Genomic DNA, 22,907 nt, shown 5'->3' with positions numbered 1-22,907 from the left:
TTAGACTGAATATCCAAGGTGCCTCCCTAGCTTAAATTTTTAATTGTGATTACACTTACCATATTGAATTCCATCTTCACACAGGCAAAGATTTGGACTTAATATCTGAACAGCAAGAGAGCAATTATCTGCATTTTAATTTAGACTCAGATGAACTAATATTGCATGATGATAGTATCTGTGAAATAATGGATGTAGGTGATTCCAGAATATGTTAAGGAATTTTAAAGTTAACCTATTAAAAGAGAAATGGATCTTGACTTCTCCAACTGAGAAAACGAAACTTTTATTATTCCTTAAAATCGCTGTGCCAATATTATACAACTGAGCTCCTCCAACACTTTTGATATTTTAGATTTAATAAGACCTGAAGTGTTTTGAAATGTTCAGGGAAATTTATGCTTTGATGTGAATGTCTCAGATATCAAATTATAATGCAATTGAATACCTGTGGCTCATTGTTGATGTGTTAAACTTAGGGAAACTGATTAAACAGTACCCCCAATGGGCTTGTATCATTTTAATAGTGAAGATGTTCTTTCTAAAATCTTCAGGGCCTGAGTCAGGCCTTAAAAAGAAATTCTTTTAAATTAAATGCTATGTTCAACTTCTTTCCCTTTTGCCATTGTGGGAAGCAACAATTTAAATCATTTCTTAACTCATTAGAATTTTTTTAAAAAACACCCACAGGTTACACCATCTTTCTTATGGATAGCACAATGAATAAAATTATTTTATTTTAATTTTTTTTTGGAGACAGAAGTCTCACTCTGTTACCCAGGGTGGAGTGTAGTGGCACATTTATAGCTCACTATAGCCTCCAATTTCTGAGCTCAAATGGTCCTCCTGACCCAGCCTCCCAAGTAGCTAGGACTACAGACACATGCCACTATGCCCATCTAATTATTTTTTTAGAGAAAAGTCTCAGTATGTTGCTCAGGCTGGTCTCAAATTCCTGGGCTTAAGCAATAGTCCTGCCTCGGCCTTCCAAAATGCTTGGGTTACAGGCGTGAGCCACTGTGCCCAGCCAAAATTGCTATTTTGAATCCAGTTAAGTAGAATGTGAAGTACACTTCAGATTTTTACTAGTTTTCCTTCTATTCATTTTGAATTGCCTCACATTCAGTGTATATTTTAAAATACTGGTTACAATAATAGGGACTCATTAAAATACTTTATAGTAGAATGTCTAGCATTTTGTTTAAAAAGTAATTTATTAATCACAAATTGATGGTACACCTTGTATTTAGGAAACATTTGCATGTTGTTAAAATTTCCTGTGTCTGTTTTCCTAAATCTAATTACTGATTTTGTAAAAAGTAGTTATAATGCAGCATTATGAAAAAAAACTTGTTTCAACTGGTGTTAAATGTACCCAGTAAAATCTTACATCATACAGTATTTATTTCTTAATTACTAGAACTTCAGTGATGATATACCTGGTAGATATTTCAGACCTTTTGTGTCTTTTACACAATGGTGCTCTATCCTATTTTCTCTTTTCAAAGAAGCATCTGGATACTTGTATTTGCATTTTCTTATCCAAAGGCATTCACATCTAAGTGTGTTTTTAAAGTTGATTAAAATCTCTTCCTGTTAAAGCATTCTGAAAATGTTTTCCTTCACCTAGAATGGTTTCTACATACTTGTGGCAAATTGACTATGAATGTTAGTGGTATGTCTAATTATAGGAAAGGTAAACATGCTAGATTAAAGCTCTTACAAGTTTTAAATCATATACACAAACTATGGACTTGTACCATGATTTAACAGTATTCTTGGATCTTTCTTACAGTGATTCATTCCTTTATGTGTACAGTGGCTTTGTGAAATAATGTTGCCGTGAATTGATATTGTAATCAATAAAGTGCTTTAACCAGCGTTCACTGTACTATGTTTTTAAGTAAATTTTCTGTAGGAATTATTTTAAAAATCAAGTCCTAGAACTCAACTCTTAAGCCCAGTATTTCATGCTCAGCCCTAGTTCCTTAATCTAAATATGGAAAGTTTCTTTCCATGAAAAATGGGACACGGAAGCAAACAAGAAATCAGAGTGCTACTCAGTGTTTTTTTTCTTTTTTATTTTTTTGAGACAGAGTCTCCCTCTGTCACCCAGGCTAGAGTGCAATGGCATCATCTTAGCTCACAGCAATCTTAAACGCCTGGGCTCAAGCAATCCCCCTGCCTCAGACTCCTGAGTAGCTGGGACTATAGGCATGCACCATGATGCCCGGCTAATTTTTCTATTTTTGGTGGAAATGGGCTCTTACTCTTGCTGAGGCTGGTCTTGAACTCCTGACCTCGAGTGATCTGCCTTGGCCTCCCAAAATTCTGGGATTACAAGTGTGAGCCACTGTGCTGGGCCCCCATCCTTCTAGCTTATTGGTAAAAGGCTACAAATTTTCATTAAAAAAAGAAGTCATTCCCTCCTACCCCCATGTAACTCCCTTGGGATAATTTAGCTCTCTTTTGTATAATTTTTAAATAAACAATTCTGCTTATACTATTGATAAAAAGTGCTCTTATTTTCTTTCATCAACACTACCTTAGGGGAGGGGAGGATGAATGAGGAAATTAAGATAAAGATCCTATATAATAAATATTTACAGATTTTAAATTTACTTCAAAATAATGTGGGAGATAAAACCACCTTGGCTATGACTTGGTAATTCTTGAAGCTGGATGATGGGTCATGGAGATTTATTATGCTTTCCTGGCTACTTTTGTTCTTTAATGTTTTTCCACAATAAAGCAGTTTCTTTTTTTAAATGTAGGAACACATAGCCCTGTTGGTTGAAACAGAGGGCAAGAATAAGCTCACCTTGCATACTTTGGATGGTAGTTCTTTTTAGGGAAGAGTACTGAATAAGTGCCTGTAAATTATATGTCTAAGGTAGAAAACACAAAATTTGCTCCCCTAATGGTGGTCTATGACATCTTCTACCAAGGACTGGTGGTGTATATAATACTTACCCTTTCAATACTTAGCCAGAACTTAACAGTAATGTAGTCAAAAGAGCCAGTTTACTCAAGATAATTTATATGGCCGGCCATAAAAATGATTAAGAATAAAAGATTAAAACTCACTAAATACTAATATAAACGCTACATTTATCAACTATCAGGCAAACAGCTTTGTTTTATTTTTACCTTGTAAGCTGGCATACTTATAAAAAATGTTTTGTAAAAAGTTCAAGATTTTTTTTAAGATTATACAAAGTTTATAAATAATCCTGCAAACATACATAATAAACAAATCAAGTATATGTGCAATAACTTTGAACTACATTAGTCACAAGTACATAATTTCTGTATAATCCATGGGCTTGGTCATAGATGCACTTATCTCCAGGCAAGAGTTGCATTTCATTATTTTAGTGTTCCATTTCCAACATTTACATATTTTCAAACTTGATCGGGTAGAAATACACTCAAATTAGTGATGGAGAAATTATTAACCACTGGAATAGTGGTTCCCAGACTTTAGTGTGCATCAGGATCAGCAGGAGGGCTTGTTAAACAGATTTTAGTGTCTAGGGTCTCTGACTCCCTAGGTCTGGGCTGAGACCCAAGAACCTGCATTTATTGCACATTTGAAAGTGATGTTGGCGATCCAGGAACCAAACTTTGAGAACCATTTTACCATACTAATGAGATGATACCAAACCACTATGCAATTTCCAAAGTTGAAGTACTTTCACATAAAGGTTACAACCTTGACATCATAACCTAAATTAACAGTACAGTTTTTCATGTAGTTATTACCTAATCCCACTTGTTGGTGACCTGTACCATTTCTGGGGTTATAAATCAGCAATAAAAGCTAAAGCCCAACAATTATTTGCATTTGTATACTGCATTGTAGTATCTGATTTGCATAAAACATAAACATTTGAAAGGCTTCTATGCCCTAATATTTTCTCTTTAAAACATCTTGAAAAATAGAGTTGGACCTGCTGTGAAAAAGACTGGATAGCATCCAGAAACTTTAAAAGGCACAGGAAGGGAAGTACTAAAAGGGAAAAAAAAGAAAGCCTGAAGTTTTATCCCTCCTATGAAAAGGAAGCATAAATTAGACTTTGCCAAATGTACTGTGTCCCCTGGGATTGTGCATTTCTGACAAGCATCTAAGTGATGCTGATCTGGTGGTCCTATACTTTGTGTAGCAAAACCCTAGAATGATGTCATTTTTGCATATTTCATTCCATATAAGTTTCAATCAGTTTTTAATATAAAAGCAGACATGATACTTGAACCCATATTTCATTTAAGGTTAAAAATACAGTAATTTTTAACAGAACCCTGGTAAATTCATACAAGTAAATAAATGTAAAAGTCTCCACTGGGGGACAATCAAGCAATATCCAAGGTAAATGCCTTCTGAAGAACAGCTTTTAAACATTAATGTTTATCACTCAAAATTCAGACCTCCATTCCTTGGTATGGGGGCTAAAAAAAAAAAAAATCCAGGCCTCCCATATCTTTGGCTATTTTTATCACTTCAAACTTTACTCCTAAAACTGAGCTAGAAAAGTTTTCCTTTACTGGAATCATAATTAGAGCAAAGCTGAAAGTGTTTCTTTAGAAACAACTCAGGGAACTATTTAGACCCAGATACTTTTATAAGTGACTATAATAACAAAACTTGATAATGTTTTACATCAGTTTTAATAGAAATAAAAGAGAGAGTAAAAACAGAACATTTATTAGTGGTTTACATAACTGCCATGATGGCAAAAGTGATTCTAACTTGCATAAATAATACACTCAAGAACATTCCACGCTCCTTGGTGGTTCAAGCAATGCAGTTTATAAAATAAAACCAAAAAAGTGACTATTCCCATTAAAGAAAGCATCAGAAACTAGCATTGAGAAATTAGATGAAAGGATCAATCTCTAACTCCTGGATGCCAGGAAGCAGAGTTTTTCAGAATCAAAAACAAAGCCCTAAGTAAGAGCTCAAGGCCCCACCCCTCAGGGGTCACATAGTTGGTGCTGTTGCTTTTAACTAATTCATTATTTTAACACATCAAACAATTCAGCCTTTTCTTTACCCAAAATTAAAACTAAGGACATGTAATGCTTTTCAGAAATGCAAACACCCTGAGATAGCTCATTATCAGAACCTACACAGGGATTTGCTATTCAGGTGCAGCTAGTGTAATTCATATTTAAAGTCATTTCATAAAAATAACAATTGTCTCAATCTTCCAAGTTCTGTGTCTTCCTATGTGGTCACCAATGTAATCTCTATTAAGATTCTTCTTCGTTGCTTGAATGTAGAAACTGCTTAGTAAAATTCTCCAGCTCATTTTCAAGTTGAACAGCTTTATTTCTAATTTAAAAAAAAGAATAAAACACCAATCTAATTATCATAAAGGTCAAGGAGAAAAATCCACTCCAAACAATCCTAAGAAAAACTCACTAGCCAGCCGCTGCTACATTTGTCTGAACTCAGACTCCACCGTTATCAAAACACTTTTCAAAGCATTCATTATGTATGCTACTGCAGCTTTGTAGTAAAAACACAGACCCTCAATGTCCAGGACCTTAAAAAAGTTATTCTGAGATAAAAGATAAAAACTTTATTTTTTGCTTTTTTTGTTTTTTTTTTTTCAGTAGAGACAGAGTCTTGCTCTTGCTCAGGCTGGCCTCAAACTCCTGACCTCAAGCAATCTTCCCACCTCGCCTCCCAGAGTGTTAGGATTACGGGCATGAGCCACCGCACTGGCCAAGATAAAAACTTTAATAAAGAATGAAAAGCATAATAGACAGTGGGGTCACATCATCTTACATGGGATTTATATCCCAAGTTACATACAGTCATGATTGTCCTTAAAAATTTCCTTCAAGTAAACATTAAGTACAGAGTAAGTTATTTTATGTATATGCAAGGAACCTGGCAGATCTCAAAGGGCCATGGTATACCAAAAATATTTCTTTTAAACACTAAATCATACTTGGTGTAGCCAAATGCCAATAGTAAGACAGAAAACTAAAACTAAAACTGACAATCGCCAGGGTAATCATTTTGTGGGTGCATGATCGCTCTTTCTCTCTCGCTCTATTATGAAGAGGGGGAAAGCGAACTGTTTTGTTGCTGCACACACACACATCTGAGGTCATATAAATGTATAGATATTATGAACTCCACAGTATATATTTCTTAGGCAACCGTCCTGAAGAATTAGGCAAGTTGAATTCCATACAAATGGCTGAGCTTAATCTATTAACAGTAATAGTGGAAATTCTAAATAGTATGGCTTTTTAGAAAACCTTTTTCTACTAGAAAAAGGATTAATCAGCAGATCAAAAATATTCATACTTATTTAAGTGTAGTCTTGCCAAAAGCAGAAGGCTACATAACAAATGACAATAATCTATTTTATAATTATGTTTTACTATAACAAGATGAAACATTACTTAAAAATTTATCTAGGTAAAGACAAAGAAAAAAAATTTTTACTGGATAGTGTCACCAAATTTGCAAGGTGTATTTGGGATGAACTAACTTAAAATAAGAGCAATGGAATACGTAAAGTTCACTTGGTGGGTAGTAGCAAAGTGATAGGCAGTCATCTTTTCTAGGGATTTTGAAACTGAGGTACAATGAAAATGTGACTGCTGGTCAGATTAAGACATGAACGATAATCATTACCATAAGTGTTTTAAATATATGCCCCCAAATCCAGGTCACAAAGACAGTCCCTCCAATTTGCAAACACTAACTACTAAGATGCTCTTACACGGGCTATTTTGTGTAGCATGTGCTTTAGAAGTAGCAACAGGGTTTAAATGAGGTTTAATGATTCTCCCACACATGCCGGCAAGCCAGCTAATGAGTAAGAGAGCTAAAAGCTGAAAAGAACTGCCAACTGAAGAACTAATGATAATGAGAATCCATAATAAATCACATCAAACCAAAAATCCAAAATTTTCAGGAAATCTCATTTATTTTTGTTGCTTCAAATTTAAGTTTACCCAATCAACAGTTCCCAATGAAAACAGAAGTTATGAGTCCTACACATACAGGACTCAAAACTCACTTTTAATTACAAAGCTTCTGTTCTGAAAAGGGACTAATATAGCTAACCAACAGTAAGTTTATATCTATAAAATTGCTTTTAATTTATATTTGTTCTCTTGTTGAAACTAGTTTTCATCAAATTGCAAAACATATGGAATTAAACAAGGAAGACTCTAATTTAAACCAACACAGAAAACTGTAAGTTTTAATACAAATTCATTGTGATTTTACATAAATATTTTGGTAATGAGACTAGTAAATGTTCATATTATTGGGAAAATAGGTTTAAATACCTTAAGAGCTTTGAATTGTTTTGTATTTTCTCCAACTGATCTATTTCTTTGGATAATCTAGCAATTTCTTCTTCCAGATGTCTTTGAGTAACATCAACTTGTTGGCACAGGCGAGCAAAAGTGGTAGCCATTTCTCTTAAAATTAAAAAAAAAAAAATTGATTAGCAGTCATGAGTGTCTTCTAAAATGAGTAATAAAGCTTATATAAAAAGGAGAATACAAGTTTGAAAAATATCTAAAAAAGCTTATATAAAAAGGAGAATACAAGTTTGAAAAATATCTAAATTATAAGGAGTCAAACAACACTAAGAATGGTATGAGGGAAGGTATGGCATCTGTGCGTTTGTTTTTCTTATTTTTACTCTGCATTGTTTTATGTAGGCTTAATTTCATCTGGCCTCAAGAGGCAATATTAGTTCTGCTATGTGACTGTGAACATGAATAAGCTATTAAAAGGCAGAAGATGGGTATATTTCTTCAAAAGCACAATAATAAACCTTATTCTTGTCCCCTCCCCAATAAAAGAAATTATCAAGAACAGTAAAGAAAAAAAATCCCATGACCTTTTATGACACTGGCAAAATTACTGTAGTTAGCTTTGGCAAACATTATGCTTGTATTTTTACAACTGGGAGCATGCTTGGTATATGTGTACCTCCAGAATATAACTAACTGATTTATTTTTCTCTGCAACTGTGCATCCTAACCTTTCCCCTGGTCTTTTCTCTCTCTCCCCATTCTACCAAATCCTAATATTAGGTAAATGAAGCATGTTTCTTTCTTTCACTATTTTGTTAAACATTAAATTAATATTTAGTGAATAGGCTGAGCACAGTGGCTCACACCTGTAATCCTAGCACTCTGGGAGGCCGAGGCAGGAGGATCACTTGAGGTCAGGAGTTCAAGAATAACCTGAGCAAGAGTGAGACCCTGTCTCTATTAAAAATAGGAAGAAATTATCTGGACAACTAAAAATATACAGAAAAAATTAGCCAGGCGTGGTGGTGCACGCCTGTACTCCCAGCTACTCGGGAGGCTGAGGCAGGAGGATTGCTTGAGCCCAGGAGTTTGAGGTTGCTGTCAGCTAGACTGACGCTATGGCACACTAGCCCGGGCAACACAGTGAGACTGTCTCTCAAAAAAAAAAAATTTAGTGAATATATTGTAACTGAGTTGCCTCTGAGGTTGCCTCCATTAAAGTCCTCTGAGAAAGAGATCAAGTTATCTTTAACTTTTTATTAATTTTTCCCATAACCCCTAGCATGGTTGTTGCCTGGGAGGCAATTAATAATAAGTGTTTGATGATCAAATGAACAGAAAGCTAAATTCACTTAATGAACAAGTTCCTCAAATCTCTAGTCTCCTTGTTTCCATCCCCTACAACTGTAACTGTTAGTTCAAGCTTTTATCTTGTGTCTGAAACAGTTTAACCTCCCTGCAGTTCCTGCCTCCTGAGTCTAAACCATTTCATACACTACATCACTGCAAAGTTATTTGTTTTAGAACTAAGTGTTGATGGATTCCAGGATTGCTAATTATCCAGGACTTTGTCCTGCTATTAGGTATATGATTGAATGTACACCCCTTATATACACATCTGCCATACTGAAATTTTCTATTCATGTCCTTGAACTCATTCCTTTTCCTCTTACCTTCTTGCTTTTGGTTTGGGTTGTTTTTTCTCTCTCGTCTTCCCATCTGTGTGTTCAAATCTCATATACCACACCTCTCCTCCACGAAACCTATATTGATCCACTATCCTTCATGATTTAAGAAACTTAGAGAGCCTCACATTATGAGAACACTTTATCTTTCTCTTATATTTCTTATCACTTTTACTTTGTATTATAATTACATATGTTATTTTCTTCCATCAAACTGCAATTCTTGAGCTCAGAGAACATTTTAATTCTGCTCTCAGCAGCATCCAAATATAGAATAGTGTCTTAACTGGAGTTCTATATATTTACTACATCAATGAAACATATTTAAGATGAAAAAGCAGAAACTAGGTGGACATAGGCATTTATTATAATAAAATTCTCATGAGATCTAAAAAATACCTTTAACCCTATCTATAAATTTTTACTGAGAAGAAAAAAAATTACATTCACCATAAAATCGGGAGTCAGCCTACCATCAAGCTCACTTGTTAAATGTTAGAATTCATTCAGACCAGGCACGGTGGCTCACGCCTGTAATCCTAGCACTCTGGGAGGCCGAGGCCGGTAGATCGCTCGAGGTCAGGAGTTCGAGACCAGCCAGAGCAAGAGCGAGACCCCCATCTCTACTAAAAATACAAAGAAATGATCTGGACAGCTAAAAATATATATAGAAAAAAAAAATTAGCTGGGCATGGTGGCACATGCCTGTAGTCCCAGCTTCTTGGGAGGCTTGACCCCAGGAGTTTGAGGTTGCTGTGAGCTAGGCTTACGCAATGGCACTCTAGCCTGGGCAACAGAGAGAGGCTCTGTCTCAATAAAAAATTAAAAATAAATAAATAAGAATTCATTCAGTTTTCTTAATTAAGCAACAACAAATATCTTAAGGACAGGAACGTAAATTTACAATAGGTCTGTTGAAGAACAATTTTTTGAAATTCCTCTAGAGTTCTTTAAAGAGTTCCTATCTACCAATTTTCAAATGTTCAAATCTAATCTATCAGGAGACTGGGGAGAACAGTTATTAGGAGGGAGAGAGCGCATAAGTAAGGGTTAGTGTTGCTCTTTTTTTTTCAACTTGGTGGGGATCACAAAATGTGTTCATATTTGTGATAATTCTTTGAGCTATACACTTATTTTCTTGCATTTTCTGCATGTATGTCATACTTCAATAAAATCTTTTTTTTTTTTTAAAGAAAAAATGCACCTTTCAACTTACTGTTGCACTTGGTGGCTACAGTTTGCACTCGTGAAGCTAACAATCATTTGCAGTTTTTCAGTTGCATAGTTCACAAACTGCTGTTTAAAGGCTCTCTCCTTGGCACGAGTGGTCCAGGTCAGCCGTTCATAAAGATACAAAGCCCCATACATGCTTAATGAAACGGATATGAGTTTCCAGCCTATAGTTTTCCAAATCTGTAAGATAAAGTCACAGCTTACTCTGAGAAGCAAAAATACCCCTTGGGAGAGTATATTAAATGGCATTTTAGCTCCGTATAGATCTTCAAGTCAGATCTATTGTCTAAAAATCTATATTCCTTCTTCATGAGAAAATCTGAAGTTACTAGAAATCAATCAGGCTGAAAAGGAATCAGCAAACAAATATCCAGCAAGAGCTTTTAACCTGCCAGGTTTGTTAAATTGATTCACTGTATCTCACAAAAACAAATGTTAATTTATGTCAGAAGTTTCAAAAACCAAAACAAGTGTATCTATGCTGTTAATTATATGAATTTTACTTTAAACAAATAAAAACTACTACTAAAAAATAATCTTTAATACCTATGACAGATCTCTGTTAATGATATGAATTTTACTTTAAATAAATAAAAACTACTACTAAAAAATAATCTTTAATATTTATGACAGATCCCATTAGTATTCAAAAGGGCACCTGGGCATTTCTAGTTACTCCAGTGTACAACTATTGTGTGCTGTGATATGCGAATAGTTAGAGCATTGTTTTAAGGACCAGCTAGTTGGTGATGTTTCCTTCCTGAAGATATTTTCAAAAAATTTCAGATTAGACTTCTGAAACTTTTTAATTCACTTTTAACCTACAAATTTGTATATCATTTATAGATTATGTAAATACAAACACTATATATCTTTCTTTTTGTGATCTAACAGGCAACTCTATAAAAATTTCAATTTTCATTATACTAAAAGTAATGTTTCTTACCACTCCTCCAACAACAATGATGCCCACAGAAGTTCTAGATGTGAGAGAAGCTAATCCTGTTATTAAGGTAACCATGATTTCTTCTTGTGATGCATTATCTGGTGTTGCTGGGTTGGCAGGAGCAGTGGGAGTAGAAGCTAAAGATCTAGGGAGCTGATTAAGTTTGGGGGAAAAAAAAGATTGTTACACTTAACTATAAATGAAATAGTTACCTTTATAAAATTCTTTTGTGTTTCTTTTAAAATCACAGTAGCAAATCTATGGGGAAAAAATGACCCCAATAATGAATATTCCACAAATATATGTAAAAAAAATGGTTTGAAAATTATTTTCTATGACATGGACCAATGATATCATGAACAATAATAAATTTTCACAATATACAATAACACCTACATGTAACAGTAGGCTCTCAACCCTCACGTGAAACTAAAACTGTATTTTATTTTTTTACTTCTTAGAGACTGGGTCTTGCTATGTTGCTCAGGCTGGATTCTCGGGACCAAGTTCCAGAGTAGCTGAGATTACAGGCAGGCACCACCACATCTAGTTAAACTGCATTTTTAAAAAACCCCACATCAGGCCGGGCGCAGTGGCTCACGCCTGTAATCCTAACACTCTGGGAGGCCGAGGTGGGAGGATCACTCAAGGTCGGGAGTTCAAGACCAGCCCAAGCAAGAGCGAGACCACATCTCTACTAAAAATAGAAAGAAATAAGCCAAACAACTAAAAATATATATAGAAAAAAAAATTAGCTGGGCATGGTGGCGCATGCCTGTAGTCCTAGCTACTCAGGAAGCTGAGGCAGAAGGATTGCTTGAGCCCAGGAGTTTGAGGTTGCTGTGAGCTAGGCTGATGCCACGGCACTCTAGCCTGGGCAACAGAGCCAGACTCTGTCTCAAACAAAAAACAAACAAAAAAAACACCTCACATCAAAAGCAAAATCCTTAAAAACAACAACAAAAAAGTTCAAAACAAAAATCTTTTAAACTTCAAAATACAGCATAAAAAATTAAAAGACAAGCCACAGACTGAAAAAATATATTTAGAAATCACATAATAAAGGACTTGAATACAAATACATGAAGAATTCCTACAATTCAATAGAAGCCAAATAACCCAATTAAAAAATTAGTAGAAGATTTAAATAGACATTTCACAAAAGAAGGTACATAAATGGCTGATGAGCACATGCAAAGATGTTCAAAATCACTGTTCATTAGAGAAATTCAAATCAAATCTACGAGATTATGACTTCATATCTACTAGAATAAAAATTAACAAGTGTCAATGAATATGTCTAGAAACCAGAACCTTCATACATCACGGGTGGGAATGTCAAATGGTGCTACCTTGGAAAACAGTTTGGCAATTCCTCAGGAAGTAACATAAATTACCATATGGCCCAGCAATTTTGCTCCTAATTATATACTTGAGAGTGAAAGCATACATCCACATAAAAACATGTACATTAATGTTCACAGCAGCATTATTCATAGCAGCAAAAAGTACAAACTACCCTCATATCCATCAACTGATGAATGGTAAATAAAATGTCTTATATTTATGATGAAATATTATTCAGCCATTAAAAGGAATGAAATACTGATGCATGCCACAATAACCTTGACATTACACTAAGTGAAAGAAGCCAGTCACATAAGGGCACACATTTTGTATGATTCCATTTATAGGAAATGTCCAAAAATGGCAAACTCATATGAACAGAAGGCAGGTTAGTTGTGGAGCAGGAGGCAGGAATGATGATTGACTACAAATAGGCATAAGGGATTCTTCTGGGATGAGAGAAATGTTCAAAACCTGGATTGTGATGATTTTATAAATAATAAATTTTCTAAAAAATTATTCAATTAATAAATTTGTAAAAGTTTTTCTTTCAAAATACCAGCATTTATTCAAATTTGAGTCTGAAAACAGAACTTTTTTAAGTTAACAAGTTTCAGAAATGAATGTAGAGGCCGGGCGCGGTGGCTCACGCCTGTAATCCTAGCACTCTGGGAGGCCGAGGCGGGTGGATCCCTCAAGGTCAGGAGTTCGAGATCAGCCTGAGCAAGAGCGAGACCCCGTCTCTACTAAAAAAAAAAACAGAAAGAAATTATCTGGCCAACTAAGATATATACAGAAAAAATTAGCCGGGCATGGTGGCATATGTCTGTAGTCCCAGCTACTCGGGAGGCTGAGGCAGTAGGATCGCTGAAGCCCAGGAGTTTGAGGTTGCTGTGAGCTAGGCTGACGCCAAGGTACTCACTCTAGCCCGGGCAACAAAGCGAGATTCTGTCTCAAAAAAAAAAAAAAAAAATGAATGTAGAACCACCTATAACAGTACTGGATGAAAACTGTGACTGACTTTCCCTTATGTATAGTACAGGTTGAGTATCCCTTACCCAAAATGCTTGTGACCAAAAGTGTTTCAGATTTCAGATTTTTTAATATTTGCATACACATAATGAGATATCTTGGGACCCAAGTGTAAACACAAAATTCATTTATGTTTCATATACACCATATACGCACAGTCTGAAGGTAATTTTATTAATATGTAACGTTTAAATACTTTTGTGCATGAGACAATGTTTGAGTACACTGATCCATCAGAAAGCATAGATGTTACTATACCTCAGCCACTCATGTGGACAATCTGTGGTTGTTTGGCATCACCATCATTCTTGTCTCTAAATTTATATACTACAGTGAATAATGCATGTAGGTCTTGGCCCCATGCAGAGTATCATGGGGAACCTGCCATAGGGGCATCCAGCCTTACCCTCTGTGGGTAGTTTGTGTAGGGTAATCTGGCAGTGTGTGGAAAACTATACCTCAGCCGGGTCTTTTTTCCACTGAGGACACTGAATAAACTGTGTGTTGTGTGCCTGTGTTTTGACCTGTCATGACATCAGGTGTGGAATTTTCCCCTTGTGGTATCATGTCAGAGTTCAAAAATTTTCAGATTTTAGAGCATTTTGAATTTCAGATTTTCAAATTAGTGATGGCCAACATGTATATCTAACTCAGAAATGGCTCTATGAGATAGATGTTAGCTTATAAACATGAAGATTTGGTAAAGCTAGTTTTATCAGAGAAAACCACATAAACAAATTAAGAAAGAAGAGTCTCAACTGGTAGATTCAAAAATACCTACCTGAAAGATAGGCTCTGATAATCCTAGGAGCACCCTCTGAGCATTTGTAGGGCCCAAGAATCGATGCACAAGGGAAGACCAGCCCAGGGAAAAACGAAATACAATATCCTCTTGAAAATCTGAACATAACTTGTGGCAATTCAGGTCGTAACTGAGATCAAATTTCTTGCAAGGGATCAGTGTATGCAGTTTATTCTGTATACCAGCTGGAAGTAATGGCTTCAAGTTTTCTAGAAAGAATAAAATTACATTTATTTTAGGAAACAATAGTAAATATTTTGCCTCCTATGAAATGCCATAAGGAAAATAAATACTTCACCAATGAAAAAAGAAACAAAACCTACACAAAACTTTGTGCACATAAATATTACCAATAATTTCTTGCTGGGATTGAAGCATTGAGGCATTGACTTCACTGGTACACCGATCAGCCAAATTTCTTCCCATACCATCTTCTATGTGCTTATTTAACTCCTATTAACAGTGGTAAATTGTCCACATTAATTTTTCTCAAGAATACACAGATTTTATATAGACTTTAAAAATGTAATAAATGCTAAAAATATCTTAATCTCATTCTAATATTAATAGTGTAAATTTTCTCTGTGCTTTTACATACATTAGAATTCACATTTGTTGGGTGCACAAGTGATCTAACAGTTTAATTACATACTGATTGCCATGAAAACACTGAAATGGACAAACCACTAAATAAATAAAAGTATAGTATAAGATGAAGAAACAGTCTCTGAATAACTTTTAACCATCATTTAACTTACACTTTTATATACTTTCAATACACTTGGAGTAGGATGAAACTCAGAACAAAATTCATCAACCAAAACAGACAGTCGACAAATTTCATCTGTCATTGCACATGAAACCTGAAAATATTTTAAAAATCAGAGTTAAAAAAAATTAAACAAGATTACCCACTCCTCAAAAAGTCAAATTGAAAAACACTTACTCTTTTAAGGTAACAGGAATAATATTTTTAGCGTTATCAAAAATAATTTACATTTATTTCCAGATACTCAAATCATGAAGTTATTGTTACTCACCTTGTTTGCCACGTCCTCGGTAACCTCTTTGATTTTTTTCTTAACATCCAGTGTTAAAAGGTTCATCTGGTTTCGGATAAAGTCCAGTCTATCAATTTGGTCTTCCCTCTCTTCCATTGAATAAACTCTATTATAGTATAAAGAATAATTAATATTCAGGGCATATTAAAGTCCCAAAATAATTAAGCAAGGGAATTCACTCATGTATTGAGCCATCTATTAGCATGACACAAGAAAAAGGAAATCTCGTATTTCAACATCCAAAAGGATTCAAATAGTTCACTTTATGAAATACTTTATATAGATGATTTAATATAAACAACTTTTGTCTCTCTGCCCATGTTACAACTGAATCCCACAAAGGATTAATAAAGATTCTAAGTCTTCAAACACCTCATAGATAGGAACAGTTAAAATAGAACTCAATACTGACTTTAGTTAAAAGGAGTCAGCAAATGGCATCCTACAAGTCAAATCCAGCCGCCTGCCAGCTTTTGTTAAAGTGTTCTTGAAACATAGCCACACGTATTCAATTACCTATTACCTATCTATGGCTGCTTTTGCTATAAAGCTATAAAAATGAGTAGCTGCAAGGAGACAGTATAGCCCACAAGGCCTAGAATATTTACTGTCTGGCTCTTTATATAAAATTATTTGACCCCAGAACGAAAAAGAAAAATGAAGACCTGAGATCCTTATAAGAAGGTCTTTTATACTAAAAAGTTCCCTAGATGTGATTGTACTAACAATCTTCAAATCATATCATCTTTGTGCCACATTAAGTTCAATGTCCTATATTTTTTAAAACTAATCATAATAAGGTCAAATAAGACAAAATCTTAAGTACTAGAATGAAGCCATTGAGCTGGAAGAAAATTCTATTGCAACACAAGATCATTATACAGAGGCTATGCAAAGGTTCTGCAGCACAGGGACTAAGATCAGACTCAGGGTTCTCACCCTTGTGTTTTACATGCTGGCAGTTCTCTGCTTTTGAACATAATGCATTCCTGAAAAAGTACCAAAATCAAGCAATAGGCTTAGATGGGATGAAAGGGCCTTTGTTGCCAGCAAGAACAAATACATTTCAAATTCCAATTTTACATTATCTTGGACTCAAACTTTCATGATTTTTGTTTCCTTCAACTGGTTTAAGCCCACTAAAGGTCCAACTGAGGCTTAACATCCATACATTTTTCACATGTAATAACATTCTGATTTTTGTTTGTGAGAAATTTACTTTCATCAATACTGTTGGTACTTTCATGCATTTACTGTCACCTTTGTAAAGTAATGAATGGAATAAAATAGTGCAGAACAATATGACATACAGCAGTATGACATACGGGGTATGCTTACCAAATCAAATTTCTGGTTGGCAGATAGTAAATATCACCTTGTTTGTTCACCAGCTGATAAACAAAAACCCACAACTAGTATAAAAGAGTGATTTCAACGTATCAATGTATGAGTATATAAAAGAATACGTTGTGGGATGAATGCAAAAAGAGGATCACCTGTTTTGCACTTCTTCAAAAAAAACTCAGCTTGAAGAAATGGTTCTTCCACTGCCTTAAAAATATTTTAAAGCCACTAAAAATTATAAAATCACAATTTGTACACAGGAATACTGAGATCCAGGGAATGTAAATGATGTGTTCAAGGTCACAGAATGTTTACACTTTCAAATATTCATTTAAAAATATATAAGTAGGCATCAGCTAAATTCACAAGGTTGATTTTAATGAGAAAAGTATCTGTAGTACAACAATTTAAAATCTTGGTCTTAACAACAAAAAAAATTTTATGTTGCAATAAAATGAACTCATACCTTTTCTCTGCTGCTGCCACGTTTACTGAATCCATTATGTCTTTCACAGTATCTAGTATCTGTTTAGCTCTGATAGTGTGCTGTTCAAACTTTGTTTTCACTGCTGACTGCGAGATACACTCCTGCGAGGGGCCCAAGCCATAACACATTACTGTAATTCCATCCCAACATTTTCAGGAATTTAAACACAAAAACTTGCTGTTTTTAACTTTAACCAGAACAAAAATAAGGATAGAAAATAAACACATGATAAACACAACTTAAAATTACAAAAGTTAAAAAAAATTACAAAGATTCAAAAGTAAAAAGGGCTTTAACAGCAAGTTCATATCTTTGTGTATTTTTACACAGTAATGTGCAATGGTTTGACTATAACATTAAAAAATAAAAAACAAACAAGGCACTATATTTCAATGTTTAAAAAGCTTCCCTCATTAGCATTACCTAATTTTACCTAGATTCACCTTTCATCCAATTACAAGTCTATCTATCTTGATTTTTCTCATACTTGTAATAGATAACCTAATAAAGTTCTTAAATTAGTTGTGAATTAGAATTCTACCTTATTTTTAAAAATTAGTTGAATGATATGGTGATTCACATAAGGTTATTAAAAAGGATTTCTATGCATTGAAATGTGAACAATTTGAAAAATAATCTTTAACAACAAACCAAGTAATATTTTTAACTGTTTACAGAAAACTATCTGCAGCTACTTCAAACATAATCCTGTTATACTCATTAGAACATGGTGTATGCACATAGGCCTGAATGATGCCCAGAGTTGTTGTACCTTCAAGCTAACTGCAGCTCACACTCATCAATACTTATACAAATCAATTGTTTCATAACTAGTATTTACTGAAATAGAATACATCATAATGCATCACATATATCAATGGGTACATTTATCTTATGAAACTTTTGTTTCAATTTTCAATATATACAATACCACTAGTTATCTAAGAGAAATGTAGGAGACATTATTTTCCATGATAAATTTTTTAAAAATTAGGGATATACTAATTTTCTGGTGGTTCTTTGAATTCATCTTCTTGAACCTCTTTATATATTTACCTAGTTCAAATTGTGGCAATTGCTTCCTGAAGTTTATTACTGTCCTTCCTTTGTCAAAATAAATAGCTTTCGGGCTTTAAAAGGTATTCACACTTAATATCCTAGTACTACATTTGTTATCCTGAAATTATTAGTATATGTTCATTCAATGTACTATCTATAATCTATGGTTAGCCTTCATGTCTCTAAAATTATCTGTGCACTTCACTCAGATAGAAAAAGACTATAATCTCTTTTGCCATTTTAGCTCCCCTCTTCAGGATTCTGAAGCACAAAAAACAAAATATACTTACTTCTTTAGTGATAGGGCATATGAGAGTAATTCATTTAGTTAACAGTTTAATTCAGAGCTCATTACTTTCTAGCATTGCTAGCTTCATTTTGATCATGGTTAAGCTTATTTTCACTAATCTTGAAGATCAGTGGTAGGCAGTTACAGCATTCCTGCTCTGTGCACACCTAAACCAAAGATAAAATATTCCTACATGCTTTCTTCTTTAAAACCATCAATAATTACATAATAGTAAACCTTCGAATTGTAAACTACTTATTTTTAATGACAAAATAGTAAACCTTCGAATTGTAAACTACTTATTTTTAATGACAAAAACAAAGCTTTATTTTATTTTAAATAACTGTGCCTCATAAATGTGCCAAATTAACTTCCATAAAAAAATAATAAAAACATAAAAATATTTTTGAAATTAAAAAGGTTAAAATAAAGTCTATTCCTCGATGAAGCAGATCTAGATATCAGCAATGAAGATTCAAATTTGCAGATAACAGCACAGTGTTAGAGCTAGACTTGACAGAAAAGAAAAGATCTTCAAAAGTTATTAGGCAATACAAGTTACTTTCTGATTTAAAAATATATAATGATGAATAAATATAGAAAAGAAAATAGGCAATGTTCTAATTTAAAATTACCCCAAACTGGTGTTCCCACTGAGGATACTAAGAGGCATCCTGAAAAAGGAACAGTATTCTCAAATAAGGATGGGAAATGTTAATTTAAATAAAGCTTCTTTTCTGAGTTATTTCTCAACATCCTTAGTAAACTAATATGCTAATGAATCTCCACAGGAAACACATAATTTGTGTAGCAGTTACCAGACTTAATTTATTAGGAACTCTAATTTTCTAAGAAGTTTAAAATACTATACTAAGCCAATTTAAATTCCATCTTATCAGAGTATCCTATAGTCTATTTTAAAACTTATCAAAGATTTAGAACTAAAATAATAATCACATTCTAATTAAGATAGTTTTCTGTTTTCCTAGTAACATCTAAAGAAGCCAGTTGATAATCAATAATCATTATATTTATACATTTATAAATATTAATATTTATGTAATTAAAACATAAAACCAGTGAAGTTGTCAAATCTTGATAACAGACCCTACAAACACCCAACAACATTCTATTCATCACTCAACTATTTTGATGTATTTTAAATTGAAAACAAAAAGCGAAGTACAAGAAAGAACGCCAGTATACCTTTCACCTAGATATACCAAACGTTAACATTCAGTCTCATTTGTTTACCTCCCCTCTCTCTCCACACACACACACACCCTAAATATCTGGAGGGCTGCATACATTTTTATACACACTTGTGTATTTTTTTCCTTGCTTAACAATGTAACAGGTCATTACAGCCATCATGACCTTACTAGTACATACATCAACACTTGTCTTCTAAGAAAGGCGGTATTTTCCTACACAATCACAGAACAATTATATTTAGAACATTTACCGTTGGGACAATACTATTACCTAACACACAATTCATGTTCAAATTTCACCAATCATTGCAGGAATGTCCTTTATAATAAATCTGACATTTTAACAAAGTTATTCTATACCTCTCCTTCCCATCATACAACCAAAACTATTAAAAATTAATGGTGAGATATTTGGGCAAAGAAATTTGGATTTCTAACTTGCCTTGAGAATAATGCAGGCCAAATGCATTTTCAAACTGTCCAAAGGCATTTTGAAAACAATAAGGAAATATATTAATAGAATATAACACTGATTTTGACTATTCTTACTCAACTTAATTTCCAAGCCTTGTTAAAAACAGTACATTAAATATTTCAACTGGGTATAAAGTTTTTCTTTTCACAAAAATCACCTTACAAGACTACAAAGAAAACTAAGTGAATCCCAAAACAAAGAAAAAAATGTGTATAAAGGCCACATTATGTGACCACAATACTAAGAAACCAAGAAATTAATAATGAAAAGCTGGACCGAAAGAATCAAAACATTTGACGTTTAACAATAAAAACCAATTAAAAAAAAAAAAAAAAACCAAACTAGATACTGAAAACCCTGGGAATATGTGCCTAAAGCTGTATTCACAGACAAATTCACAATGCTAAATCTTTTCTTAATGAACAAATAGCAAAAACCAATGCAACTTTAAAGGAAACTATGTTAAAGATTAACTTAGATTGGGACCAATAGCTCCCTTTAAAAAAAAAAAAAAAGATTAACATAGAACTTAATGAATAAAACCTAAACAATGGTACTTATCGATAATTAAACAAAGGCTGGGTCTTTTGATGATATTATAAATATTTATATATAAAGGCATATATGTAAATACAGAAGAAAGGACATGAGATTTATGCTACTAAATTATAAATGACCAGAAATGCACAAATTTCTCGGAAATCATAAATTATCAAAACTGATTTAAGAAGTATCAAGTCTCAGCTTTGGGGAAAAAAGCTGACCAAAGTTGTCAATGTAATCACCAAAAATGCTTTGGTGCATTATAATACATGGAGACATAACTTTTGCCCAGCTGATTATTTCTTTAGATAAATTTAAGTAATTTTTAACTGATTCTCATTTTAGATATTTGTTTTATTTTTAAAAAATTTCAATCTATCTAAAGCCTGATGTTCTCCATGACTTTATGTAAAAGCTACTGCTCAAAAAGCAGTATTTATCCATATATAATTTTTAGAGTCCTAAATGAACTATTACAATAAAAAAATGAACTGCCTAGTTTTTTCTAAAAACAGTTTTAAAGAATAGTTCCTAAGTCTGTCTAATTATTGCAATCACTTGGGGAGCTTTGAATATATAGATTCCTAGGCCAACCCCAGCCCCACTGAATCAAAGTCTCTGGGATAGGTTAGGAACCTATAGCAGCACTCTAAGCACCTCATATGATTCTGATGATCAGCCAGGTTTGGGAACCAATGTGCTATAACACATCTTTTATTCTTCTCATTCCCACCTCTTCAAGGAGATATTCTAGGAAAGCAAAGATGTACCATAAACCAATATGAAAGAGGTATAAGTGTGTAACAGAACAATAAATCATGTGGTAGAAGAAATCAATGATAAATATCCACAAAAAATATATAAAGAAAAGATTGATAAAGAAGGAAAGATAAGGATATAGAACAATAGATCCTCTCCCTACATATTTTCCCCGTGGATAGAGTAACTAATAAGAGTGAAGAGCATCAATTCTCTCATGAAAGCAAATGGGAAAGAAAATAAACAAATAATGATCTTTGGGTAACTGGGACCTCATGTATCCAATGGCTTGGCTTGAGAGGGCATCTGATATCCCAGGGGCCTCAGAACAATTACAGATCTTATAAAGACAGCTGGTTGTGGGTTTTCTTTCTTTCACTTTGTCATCATCTGTCTAATGACCTCTTTATCTCTTACCACATTACAAATGAAGGACAGTAAGCATTTCTTTATTTGAGGCTGAGTCTCACCCTGTCGCCCAGACTAGAGCGCACTGGCCTAATCATAGCTCACTGTAACATTAATTCCTGGCCTCAAGCAATCCTTCCACCTCGGCTTCCCAAAGTGCTGCAATTACAGATGTCAGCCATTGTGCCCGACTGCAAATTTTCATTTTAAAAATTCTGCCAAATATAGGAAGATCACTTGCCCCAGCAGTTTGAGGCTGCAGGGAACTATGATTGCACCACTGCACTCTAGCCTGGGCAACAGAGTGAGACCTTGTCTCCAAAAAAAAAAAAAAAAAAAATTCTGCCAAGTATACTCAGTGGAGGTTTCTTCAATGCTAAAGTCTTTGTGTTCATGCCTAAGTGGGAAAGTGATATGGAATCCAAACAGAACAGCACCATATAGGGCTAAATGAGATTTTAGGGGGTTAACACCTAAAGAACTTTTCAACAAATGTAGGATGAGTTTTAATGTCTCTGAATAAAACACCTATCGTGCAGCGTAAGAAATTATATTCTCTCCCCAATGCTGCACACACATCAGCCATTCATATACTTCAGCAGTTTCCCACCAGATTCCTAAAGTAGAACTGTATCTTAACTATTTTTGTACTCATTTGCTTCTTCAGAATGTTTGGCACAAAATGTGGAGAATGAACATGTTGTAATACAGTTTAGAAATGTAATAAAATTTTGTCAAATGGCATTAATCATGTTCTATATATCTCTACTAATATTATGGAACAAAAGATAATCCTCACTTTGCTCTATTATCTGTTCCAACAGCAATTATATTTGTTTGCTCTTGCTCCAAACTATTGAATACAGAGAATTTCATTCATTGTACAATACAAGCAACACTGGAAAATAGTTTCTCACTTATATA

General features: G+C 33.9%; 1 protein-coding gene across 2 annotated transcripts in view; it reads right to left on the bottom strand.

The window, feature by feature from the left end:
- Positions 1-4,684: 4,684 nt before the first annotated feature.
- Positions 4,685-22,907, bottom strand: part of MFN1 (mitofusin 1) — a 36,845-nt gene continuing 18,622 nt past the window's right edge. For both annotated transcript variants that reach the window (XM_045539719.1, XM_045539720.1), the window contains exons 10-18: positions 17,216-17,337; positions 15,385-15,511; positions 15,103-15,207; positions 14,695-14,797; positions 14,324-14,553; positions 11,164-11,316; positions 10,201-10,397; positions 7,321-7,455; positions 4,685-5,335 (exon numbers count right to left, since the gene is read on the bottom strand). In XM_045539719.1, the coding sequence (XP_045395675.1) occupies positions 5,254-5,335; positions 7,321-7,455; positions 10,201-10,397; positions 11,164-11,316; positions 14,324-14,553; positions 14,695-14,797; positions 15,103-15,207; positions 15,385-15,511; positions 17,216-17,337 (1,254 nt within the window). In that variant the 3' untranslated portion in view covers positions 4,685-5,253. The remainder of the gene's footprint in view (positions 5,336-7,320; positions 7,456-10,200; positions 10,398-11,163; positions 11,317-14,323; positions 14,554-14,694; positions 14,798-15,102; positions 15,208-15,384; positions 15,512-17,215; positions 17,338-22,907) is intronic.

This window comes from Lemur catta, chromosome 1 (assembly GCF_020740605.2).
Source record: "Lemur catta isolate mLemCat1 chromosome 1, mLemCat1.pri, whole genome shotgun sequence".
NCBI lineage: Eukaryota > Metazoa > Chordata > Mammalia > Primates > Lemuridae > Lemur > Lemur catta.
This window is presented reverse-complemented; position numbering and strand designations above follow the sequence as displayed.